The 12260-nt window shown below is 33.8% G+C and overlaps 2 protein-coding genes across 3 annotated transcripts in view; both read right to left on the bottom strand.

Moving 5' to 3' along the window:
* LOC107475335 (ethylene-overproduction protein 1-like) overlaps positions 1-7594 on the bottom strand; it is a 13536-nt gene extending 5942 nt beyond the window's left edge. Inside the window, exons 1-4 of one of the 2 annotated variants that reach the window (XR_008005657.1) lie at positions 5288-7594; positions 4637-4928; positions 4229-4538; positions 3659-4012 (exon numbers count right to left, since the gene is read on the bottom strand). Coding sequence is in view for 1 of the 2 variants with exons in the window: in XM_016094965.3 (XP_015950451.1) it covers positions 3783-4012; positions 4229-4538; positions 4637-4928; positions 5288-7257 (2802 nt within the window). In the remaining variant the exon portion in view is untranslated. Of the gene's footprint in view, positions 1-3361; positions 4013-4228; positions 4539-4636; positions 4929-5287 lie in introns of those variants that run through there. The other variant, XM_016094965.3, reaches the window with a different exon arrangement.
* Positions 614-1618, bottom strand: LOC107475358 (uncharacterized). Its single transcript, XM_016094986.3, has one exon. It carries the CDS (start codon positions 1571-1573, stop codon positions 740-742), a length of 834 nt encoding a protein of 277 aa, XP_015950472.1. The 5' UTR covers positions 1574-1618; the 3' UTR covers positions 614-739.
* Positions 7595-12260: the final 4666 nt, after the last annotated feature.

Below are 12260 nucleotides of genomic sequence, written 5' to 3'. Positions count from 1 at the left end.
TTAGTAATTTAATAATATATTTTTAACATATTTTTAAATATTGTTGATTAACTAATAATAAAAAAAACAAATTATGTTAGTCCTGTAATATTATTTATTTTGTATCTCAATGTGTATATTTTATATTAGTAATTAATTTTAATTATTAATTTTAATGTGCAACTAGCATAATTGATTTATAAAATGAGAAATTAACTAACTTTGATCAATGTAATCATGTGAGGTCAAACGTGATGAAAGGATTCAAATGATGTTGTTATAAAGAATTTCGCTAAAAAAATAATGAAATATTGTTTAATGTGTACAATAGATTATTTATTTGGTTTAATATGGGTTAAAAAATGAATATCCAAAATAAAATATTACTAATTTTTCAAACACAATACATCTATATTATTCAAAATAACCATTCGGATATCAGAAATAATAAACATATCCTACTGAATCGAACATTCCTAAACTCTCATTATACACATTATACATATACTCCATTGGCTCTGTATACTTCATCAATTACAAATTATATAAGATGGGTATGTACCAGTTAATTCATAGACAAAACTATTCAATAAAAAAAAAAATATAAGCTAATGCATGGAACGTCCGTGTTATGGCTTGTTCTATAAATAAACGAGAGAATTATTGGAACGAACTAATACATATACAGGTGCACATATACTAAATAACAATGAAAGGGGAAAAAAATGAAGAAATTAAGAAAGAACTCTACTAATAACAATCATATACTATCCTCTTTAGAATTTGTACAAGAACAAGGCAAGTGTGTAAGTGTTGATGACGAAGAACGACGCCGATGCTTCTTCTGCTTGGCGCCACCGCGCTGATTATGCTCCTCCGCCTTCTTCTTCTTAAGAGGCGGCAACAACACAGGGCTCTTCATGGAACAAAGCTTATGCTTCACGCGCCACGGCAACAGAACCTCAAGGCCGCAATAACAACCTTTCGGAGAGTAAGAATAAGAATAAGAATAAGCATTATCGTTATAATTATCGTTTCTCACGACGGAGGATCTTGCTGATGATAAACAACATTCTTGGTAACTGCACGTTTCGCAACCTTTCTCGTCGCAGTTGCTCGGAAAATGCAATGCGGAGGAGGCGGCCAACGCCGTCGCATCGGGAAGGAAGCGGTTGATCATGTAAGTCGGCGATTGGTAACCGTCAGATTCTTGAATCTTTAATCGCAACAATCCTTCGTTAGTGTTGCTATTGTTATTGTAACGCGCCTTCTCTGATTTCTTTTGAACAATGTCCAGAGCTTCTGAAAGAGAGAAAACATCCATAGCATCTGAGTAAACCTCGTCGTCGTCGTCGTCACTAACATCAGCGACCGGTGGTGGTAGTCTTGGCCGAGGGGTGTCGCCGGCTTCGGCGTAATCATTCTTGTCATTGTGCTTTGGCTTTCCCGGTGCTTGCTCCCACGAAAATGGAACTCCTGCACCTGCACACAGTGAATTATTATCTGACGGTGAAGAAAAACCGTAACGCTTTGTTGATAAAAGTGGTGCATTCAAGTTCAGCTTTCTTGGGCGTTGTTGTTTCAACAAGTCCATTATGGTGTACTCTCTCTAATCTTCTCATTCATATTATTCCTCCATATAAATCTCATGAGATAATTATTCAGATCTGGTTAGTTGGGGGTGGAATAAATATGGTTTAATTTGCAGTTGGAGACACGGGCATAAGGTGAAAATAATAAAAACTACTTTGAAAAAAGAAAGTTTTGAGGGTTTTTTTAAAGTCGTCACAAGTGTGTTGAAAAGTGCTTTCCACGTGTGAAGATTCAAGAGAAACTATGAATCTCTTGTTGAAAGAATACCTAGGGTATTGGCTCATGAATTATATCACCTTTGCAACAAAAAGCAATGCTAAATAATTATACATACTTCCATGCTTAATTTTTGCATTTGAATATAATTAGGTATCAATTAATATCAAAAAAGAAAAAAAATTCTAAATCGAAATTTTTTTGTGAAAATGTGAAAGATAAAATTGATCATTTTTAACTTTTATTTCCAGTGAAAGTTACTAATCATGCAGATTAACTTTTCACTTTTCCCTTTATGAACTCAAATGTCAATTTAGATATGGAAATAATATCTAGAAACTTTATTAACTCAAATTTCAATATAGATATGGAAATAATATCTAGAAAGTCTACCGGGACATGCATCTTTTAATTTTTTTGGCTTTTGGACTTATTTTTGGCTTAACTAATTTTTTGTTTGAACATATCTTTTATTTTTAGTCAACAACTCGTTTTGTTTAGAGTTTGGGCAACATTTTTGTTCGTCAACTAAACTAGATTTATTCTCATGGGCTTTCATAACTTGCCTCAACCAGGAATCCTCATTGGGTATACAAGATAGAATTCTTGAAAAAAATAAAAGGAAGAGAAAAAAGCATTCACGAATTTGTAGTGCCAAAAAAAAGTTGGTCTAATAGTTAATCAAGATACTTGTTTATTCATGGCTAATGGGCACACGGATCGGATCGGATATAATCTAAAATTCTATCTGATCCGCACTGGATTCATCGAATCGGAGAAGATATGATATTCGCATTTTTTTAGGCCAGATCTAATCCGATCTGATCCGCATACTTGCGGATCGGATATCGCGTATATCCGCATAATTAAAAAAAAATAATTTTAAAATTTTGTTTGGCTGTTTTTACAAGAAAAATGTTCATAAAATTCATTTTTTATCTGTTTAAGCCTATTTATTCCTAGAATATTATCAATAATAGTTCTTTTGAATAACAAAAACAAAATAATAACACAAGATTTAAGTTTAATTATTCTAAGTTGAAATACAACATAAAAATTAAAAACAAAATATCATAAAATTCATAAAATTCATAAAATAACACACTAAAATTTATATCACATTAGGGTTTAAAGTCTTAAACTATGCTATTAATATATGATGTGCGGATATGCGGATTTGCGGATCGGATTTGCGGATATCACTGCCGAATCCGCAATCCGATCCGACCATAGTACGGATTGGATAATATCCGCAAAATTCGGATCAGATGCGAATAATTATGGCAGATATGCGGAATCATCCGATCCATGTGCAGCCCATTGCCTATGTCAATAGTAATATTATAAAAGTATAATACCTGAAAACTTAAAATTTTGTTTAATTAACAAATAGTTTTATATTTTTACTTAGTAAATACAAAATAGTATTATTTAAAGATAATTCCGGTTAACAAGTTTATTCCAAAAGATTGTGTATATAATAAAGAGAAGATTTAAAAAAAAAATATTGATACAACACAAGATGAATTGGCATTTGATTTACTTGGCCAAAAAAAAGAAAACAATTGCAGACTTCTAAATCTTGAGCTTACACAACAACACATTTTGAATATAATGTACATGTTTTGTATAACTGCAGTATCTCATCATTATCCTTTTTGCTAGGACATGATGAAACAGAGCAGCAGCAAATAGCTATAAGCTACCTGCAATTCAATCAATCATATGCAGACAAAACTATAATTCATTACATATATTTACAAGCTATCCTGCTCCTCTACTTTCTTTCTGATTCGGTCCAAATTGGACTTTTCTATTGTTCGCAGAACATCGGTTGAAAGGTACACAACCATGCCGGTTCTGGAGAAACCTTATCACGCAAGTAATCACTCATGATTACTAATCAACAATTAAAGACAGTATAGGTTGGCAAGAATAGGCTTGTCCCCCTTGAGGACATTCAAAAATTGTGGATTTTTTAATTTCTAATTCTCTCACTTTTCTTCTTTAATACGATCTCGAGCTTTGTTGCAAAGCTCGAGCGTATCGCCGTGGCTGGGATCCAGACAAAGGGCTGCTTCGCAGTCTCGGACGGTGGAAACATAATCACCCATTGAATCATAAAATGCTGCTCGGAGATGTAACAATTGTATATCTGGCTTAAAATCAATGGCCCTTGAAAGCTCTGCTATTGCTTCGTCCTCCTTATGATCATCCATTAACACTGGCACACACAGGTTTCAAGGTCAGTGATAAAATCTAATAGCATGTTTCAAACATTCATCTCCATAATCCATATCATAATCCTATTACTCTACCAAGATACTTAAATTGACTCTTAAAAATTCAGTTGACCCAAATTAAAACTCCGAATATAACTCTTAACATAAAAAAGCAAATGAAAATGGTAATAGAAAATAAAAAGACAAAGCAAACGAACCTGCTGCTCTATATCTGTAAGGATAAGTGCGTAGAGGATCCAACTCTGTTGCCATGGTAAGATCACTCTTTGCCATATCACGGTCACAATACTCTGAACGTTTCTCAAAAGCCGATGCATTATTTCTCGCCTTCTCTATTAGCTTTGTCATCTCATCATACGCAGCTTTGCGATCATTTTTAAGATGATGAACACGCGCTAATCCCTGATGCGCTCGCGTATGCTTGATGTTGAGCGCATTCATGTAGCAATCCGCTGCCAGGTCTAACTTGTCGCAGTCTACGTACACACTCCCTAGATTATTCAATGCCTAAAATGTGAAACAATGGTATGAATATTATGTACTGAGATGAAGGCAACACTAAAATTAAGCTGACATTGTTGCTTGTCAATCAAAATACAACTCACTTGTCCTTTTCGAAGGCCATCTGAAGGACATCTAAGTGCTTCTTCCAAGAGCTTGATCACAATCGTTGAAGACTCTGCATCAAGATTTGAATCGGCTAAGGCGTATGCTTTCAGAAAGTAAGCTTCAAATGACCTCTGAATTGAAATGGACTCCTCGGCCTTTGCTAGTGCTTCTTCGCGATGACCCGTGTCATACAGTATCCATCCTTCATACACAAGCCTTTCATGGTCAGAGGCCGAATGGTTTCTAGCTAGTCGCAAGCTACGCATGGCTGCCTTTTGACAGTTTAACCTGCAAAATTCAAAAACACCAAGATGAACAATAAACCTGATAAAAAATACACCAAAACTATGCTCCTGAACGCCTTTCATTGAAAAATTGTATCTCAAAGAATTTTTCTCTTCATGAACATGCATATGTACTCTGCATTACTCAAAGTACATGACTTCTTATATATTTAGAAAGTATATCTCACAAGACATAAGAGCATTATTTACATGTCACTCTTCTCATTAATTATATGAAAAACCACATCAGACAATCCCATAACTCAGAATAATTATTCAAGACAGAAATTTACGAATTATGATTTGAAATTAGAATCTATATGATTGGTTACTGGTTTAAAACCAATCAAACAAGAAAGTTACCGTAGCAAGAGGAGAGACTGACGAAAGTGCAAGAGACTTCTCCCTGGATCATTTTCCAACATTTGGTGTACAACAGCCAAAGAACCAACATCATCAACAGAGGACCATCGATCGTACAATTGCATCCAACAATCAGCCTGGCTATAATGACGAGCAAGAGGACTAAGTAGTTCTACCAAGTAATTACCAGGCATATTCCCATAAAACATCCTATAATTGGGATCCAGTGTCAAAATGGCACGAACATCTCTAAGAGCTCCTTCATAATTCTCCACAGCAATCAAGAACCAAGCTCTCAACTCAAGGCAATCTGGAGAAACCTTGAAACCAATTACTTTATTGATTTCTGAAATAGAAGCTCCAATCATATTTTCAGTTGCGGCCATCAAGTCCATCGTTTTCTCTTTTCCAACACAATACAAAGATCTTTCCTGATACATCCAACCAACCGGCTTATAATCCGAAATAAGCGAGTTCATTAGCTTGTAAGCCGAATACGTATGGCCGCGCTTATACTTTGCCCTTGCAACACCCACCAAAGAATAAACATGCCCTGCCCCCACTGCTGCCTCAAACCAATGCTGTGCATCCTTGTATTCTTTCCTTTCAAGCATGACAACACCTAATTGATGAAATGCAAGCTGTTTTTGCCAACCATCTGCTGCACACTCTACTAGTCTTTCCAATAACATTACTGTTGTATTAGATCTCATGTCTTCCTCCATTGCAATTTGACTCAAAAAATAATACAACACAAAAGAAGCATGCCTAGCGGCGGCCAGCCTATCCCTACCCTCTGGACTACAAAATATCTTCATGAAATTTGAGCACTGCATAGATCCAGGAAGCTCTCTCAAGAACAACTGCAAGCAAGCCGCCACAAGTAGGTTCGCGGTCTCCTCTAATCCATACTCAATAAGCAACCCAGCATCCTCCATGTCAGAAACCAACGACGCCAAATGCGCGTCGCACGCAGCCTTCATCTCCTCGCAACAATACCGGTTCGCTAAAGAAAGCAACTCAAGAACAACCTTAGGCTCAAAATGGCTAACCCTCTTAGTCCTACTAAACACCTCTGCTGCCTTCATTGCCTCTGCTGAGAACCCATTCTGTGTGAAATTAATCTTCTCCCTTTTAGATTCCAAGAACCCTCCATATAACATTGTCTTAAAAGGCCGCGAAAGCGAGGCCATATCGTTTCTCCTACACCTAACATCATAATCCCCAATGCAAAAACTCAAGTCGCAGTCGTCATCGTCATCGCTGTCATTGTCATCGTAATTAACCGCCTCTTCCATTGCCATTTCATCACCAGTACTAAAATTGAAGTTCTGTTTTGCGCAAACGCATGGATCATAAACAGATTCAGGATCATACCCTGCCACCAAATTTGCCTTAGGGCATTCAAGGTTTCTTCCGCAACAATCCATTGATGAGATCCCGATTAGCTCATCCTCCCTGCGCTCGTAGCGGAGCCAGGAGGAAAGCACCACCTTCGTATGCACGTCCACCGCGTGTTGCCGTGCCGACCGGAGCGTTCTTCGGAACAGTTTCGGCTCCGGTAGGCCGCGAAACACCGCGGATTGTTCTAGAAACACCTCTGCCTTTTCAAATTCGGCAGAGTTCTCGGCTCTTCGATGCAGGTCAGCTAAGGTTTGGACGTAATCGAGAGGTGTCAAAGTCGCCTCGATCTTCGGTTCTAGAAGCTTCGTCGCAGGGAGTCCGTAAGGAAGGAGTGTACCGTCGGAGACGATGGCGGCAGCTTCCAAGTTAAGGTTGGAAGACGGCGAGTATCCCCGCACCGATTTTTTACGGGGCATTTGGCTTCTCAAGGTCTCTTGGATGTGGTGGCGGAGCTTTCCAGCTCCGCCGTCGGTGTCGACGGAGGGGTTGTAGGTGCGGACCGGTGGTCCCTTGCACCCGTCAATCATCTTCATGCTTCGCATTTTGGTGAAGATTTTATGTTGCATCTTCTAACAAAAAAATAAAAAATAAAAATGTTAAAATATTTGGTTAATTTAAAAAAAAAGGTTTTCACCGTTGCGGCATTGAAAGGTGAAATAAAACTACAAAAGCATGAGGTTTTATTTATTGTTATATTTTATTTTATATTTTTGTTTGGTTTATGGATTCCTGCAAACACCGTTGGGTTTTAGGCGAAATGAGAAAACTCGACGGTGATGCAGGAAATGAAAAAAGGTGTTGCGGGAGAAGAGAAGAGGAGATGAACAAGAAAAAAACAACTCCAATAGTTGTTTGATTCTTGTTACGGAAAGGGTAGTTTTGTTAGTTTTGTTTGGCTGTGTAACCCTCCAGATTATTTTATTTTATTATTATTGCGTTGGAATGAAATAAGACTCCCTTATTTTTCTCTGATTCTATGTGTATTTTTGTTGCTCTTGTCTAAATATAATACTTTTTTTATGAAATAAAAAATAAAAAAACCGAAACTATGTTGTTTCCAATTAGCACTTGCCACTTGGTTTCGCAATTGGTTCTGATTTCTGCTGGATTGAAGATAAAATACAAAGAAGTTAGAGATTGATAATCTTATTCTGATTCATTGGAACAACTCCTTTCTAACAATTCAAGCAGAAGCAGCATCTATCTCCAAGCTCACTCCAATTTTCCAATAAAAATTATCACCTAACATCTCATATCAAACAAACACATAAACTAAAAAAAAAAAAACTAATACCGTTACAATATTAAGAAACCCGATCCAAACAAAACAAAAAGATTTCCATAACATAGAGATAGACCAGATATGTATCTATTTTCTTTATTGCTATCAATAACGAGAACAGTAGATATATAGCAATTCTCGTGTAACATGTTAGATCTGATCTGCCAATCATTTCAGTTAATTAAGTTGATTCTTCTAACATCTACTTTATATATATTATCAAAATCAGTCTAGTTATATATTTAAATATTTTTGATAATTAAGTTTAATTAAGTTGGCCTAAATTTAACAAAATTCACTTTCATTACATCAGTGTATACACACGTGCGTTTCAATAACGTAAAACATATTCTTTTCCATTTTCTTCTTCTCCTTTTCTTTGTCCTTCTTCTTTTACATTCACACACGTAAATTTTTCTTATTCTTTGCGTACGCTTCTTCTTCTGCTCCTTTTTTTTCGTTATCGTTATCGCCAATAACACCAACATTTTGCTAACATCTTTATTGGTTCTGATTTTCTCTAATATTATCATTAAATAATTTTTGGTTTATTTTTTAGCTTAACTTATTTCGATTCATTTGTGAATTAATTGAGATTCACTTGATGCTGTTTATAGTATTAACCAAATTTTTTAGTTTTTAGTGAGTTTCATCTGAATTTAGAAATAAATTGTATGTGTTTTTGTGATGATTAAGTCTTTTTGGCTGTTTGTTCAAAATTGAACTAATTTCGATTTATTTGTGTGTTAATTGAAGTTCACATGATGCTGCTGATAAGTATTAACTAAATTTTATTTCTTTAAGTAATTTCGGTTCATTTCTTAGTTTATTTGAGATTGATTTGGATCCATAAATGAATTTGATGTATTTGTGTTAATTGGGGTTCACTTGATACTGCTGATAAGTATTGACAAAATTTTTTAGAAAAGCAGAATAAAATTATTTATTATTACTTTATTCAATTGCATTAGATTGCACTCTATTCCATTTAATTAGTTCAAATTTAAACAAGCAGTTAAAAAAAACTCAACAATCAACAAAACATATCAAATTTATTTTCGGATCCAAATAAACTTCAATTAAACTAAGAAATGAACCGAAATTATTTAAAGAATAAAAAATTTGGTCAATACTTGTTAGCAGCATCAAATAAATCTCAATTAAACCGAAATTAGTTCAGATTTAAACAAACAGTAAAAAAGACTCAATTATTAACAAAAACGCATCAAATTCATTTCTAGATCCAAATGAACCTCAATTAAACTAAGAAATGAACCGAAATTATTTAAGGAATAAAAAATTTGGTCAATACTTATCAGTAGTATCAAGCCAACCTTAATTAATACACAAATGAACCCAAAAACATTAAAAAATGAACCGAAATTATTTAATAACAGTATAAAAAAATCAAAATTAATAAAAATATTTACAAAATATTGGTGTTATTGGTAATAACGATAACAGAAAAGAAAAAGAAAAAGAAGAAGACGCAACATTAGAGAAGAAGAAAAAAGAGGAGAAGGAAAAAGAAACTGAAAAGAAAAAGGAGGAGACGCATAGTTTAAAAAGATGTTATAACAACTTAGTTAAACTTAATTAAGTATTTTACTTAGATATAAAGTTTTATTGTATTAAAATAATATCATTATACCAAACAAAAATTACATTAATAAGATATAAAATTCTGGGGTTGCTTTGGTGATAAATATATATGATGGTATGGTATGTACCCAACTCAGTGATACGTTGCACAATGTTTCTTTTGTTTTTTTCTGCTTTATTTCTGACATAAGCCTCAGGAAAAAAAAGGGAAAAAGAATAAGTTCGAAACAATGTATACGGTTTTGTTATCTGTTTATATTTGGTGAAAGAAGAGAAAATATTTCAATATATATGATCAATTTTAAATATCAAATATATATCTTTCGGTTTTGTTATTTAAAAAAAATCAAGGAAATGTAAATTATTCTAAATTTTGTCGTTATCAATTATTTTAGGTGTTAATACATAAATTAATTTTTAAAGTTACATTCACGTTTTTATTTTATTTTCAAAATTTTAATTTGCTTAATTCTATCTTTCAATTTAATATTTGTAATTTATACTAATTTTTATCTTTTTTTTATTATAAAACTATTAACAGTGTGTTAAAATAGATTCATAGTTGTCACATTCAATTTTTTAACAGCTATTTGATATGGTAATAAAAACTTTTATCTCAATTTACTCTTTAAAAATTCTTTAAAATTTTTAAATTAGAATTAGAATTTAAAAAATTTCATAAAAAAATAAATTAAAGTACAAAAATTTTAATTGTCATTTCAAATAATTATTAGAAAATCAAACATAACATAACAGAGTAATTATCGATTTATCTTAATAAATTATTACAGTTATATGATGAAAATAAAATAAAAACTAATATAAATTATAAATACTAAATTAAAAAATTAATTGAATAAATTAAAATTTTGAAAATCAGATTGAAACGTAAATATAACTGTAGACGATATTAACTCATTAATTTAGCGTACAATTTTTAGAGAATAAAATTGATGACCGAAGCTTTTTTTTTCGTGTATTTTATTTTTCTTATCCTAATATTTATAACAACTTTGATGTTTTTTTTTTCCAATGCATATGCTACTATTACATGTCAATATAACACTTATTAAATATTTATTTTTTATTTGTATTTTGTACACAATGTTAATTATTATAAATAATAAAATATATATTCATCTTAAGTGAACTACACTTATATATACTCAGTAAATTTTATCAAAAGGACGCATATTACCCTTATTCATTTAATTAGTACATTATATTTTCCATCCTTACATTGTATCTATTGAGTTTGGAAAATTTATATTTAATTAAATGTGATCGAATATTATTAAAATATAAATTAAAAAATTATTAAAATTAAGTGTATTATTTCATGTTTTCAATAATTTATTTGATTAGTGTGTAGGAGGAAGAAATTAATTTTCTATTAAGCCAAAAGGATAAAACAGCCCACTTTGATCAAAAAATTATTTTAGTTTAATGCAAAATTAATTGAAATATAAAGTGGCTAAATTTTGAGATTGAGTTAAGCCCAAATTAAAAGCCCATAAACCAAAGTTGATAAATCAAAGAATGGAGCCCAAGGATCTCAAGCATGTCTTGTAGTTCCATACCTTAGTTATTGGAATCCAAATTTTAATTAAATTGAAAGCATGCTTTCCACGGATGCCATTCTTTATGGGTGATGGAATTCAAATTTATTCAAACTTGGTTTAAAGTGCCTTGGTAAAGCGACAAAAGGTCGAAGCGACAAAAGGTTGAGATTCGGGACATGGAACATAGGCACTCTAACAGGAAAGTCCATGGAGGTGGTGGACACCATGACAAGGAGGAAGATTAACATTATGTGCCTACAAGAAACGAAATGGGTTGGTGCAAAGGCTAGGGAGTTGGATTCTTCTGGTTTCAAACTTTGGTATACAGGAAAGGTGAAGAATAGGAATGGAGTCGGAATAATTGTGGATAAGCAGTGGAAGAAGGACGTAGTTGATGTCAAAAGGGTGGGAGATCGGATCATCTCTATCAAACTTGTGGTGGAGGGAGGTGCTTTCCATGTGATTAGCGCCTATGCACCGCAAGTGGGTTCGGACGAACAACACAAGATAAGGTTTTGGGAGGATCTAGAGAGTTTGGTTCAAGGCATATCTTTGGGAGATAAGATTTTCTTAGGAGGAGATTTAAATGGCCATGTTGGGAGAGAAGTGACTGGATATGGGAGTATTCACGGAGGCCATGGTTTCGGGGTGATCAATGCCGAGGGTAAAACTATTTTGGACTTTTCCTCAACTTTTGATCTTCTCATCGCAAATACATGTTTTAAAAAGAGAGACGAACATCTTATAACCTATAAGAGTGGCATGACAAGCTCTCAAATCGACTTCTTCTTGTTGAGGAGAGTCGACCGGAAATTTTGCATTAACTGTAAAATTATCCCGGGAGAGAGTTTGACAACACAACATAGGGTGCTCGTCATGGATTTTCGCGTTGAGCAAAAGTTGAGAAAAAGACATCATACGAAGAACCCAAGGACGAGGTGGTGGCAGATGAAAGGTGAGGAACAAAAAAGCTTCCTAAGACGGGTAGGAGAAGAGGCAAAATGGGATGGGAATGGAAGCGCGGAAGAAATGTGGAGGGAGATGGCAGAAGTTATTAGAAGAATAGCAAAAGAAAGCTTTGGTGAATCTAAAGGAATAGGACCAAGAGACAAGGAGTCCTGGT

Source organism: Arachis duranensis, chromosome 2, assembly GCF_000817695.3.
Source record: "Arachis duranensis cultivar V14167 chromosome 2, aradu.V14167.gnm2.J7QH, whole genome shotgun sequence".
Classification (NCBI taxonomy): domain Eukaryota; kingdom Viridiplantae; phylum Streptophyta; class Magnoliopsida; order Fabales; family Fabaceae; genus Arachis; species Arachis duranensis.
The sequence above is the reverse complement of the archived record's forward strand: the minus strand, read 5'-3'. Positions and strand labels throughout refer to the sequence as shown.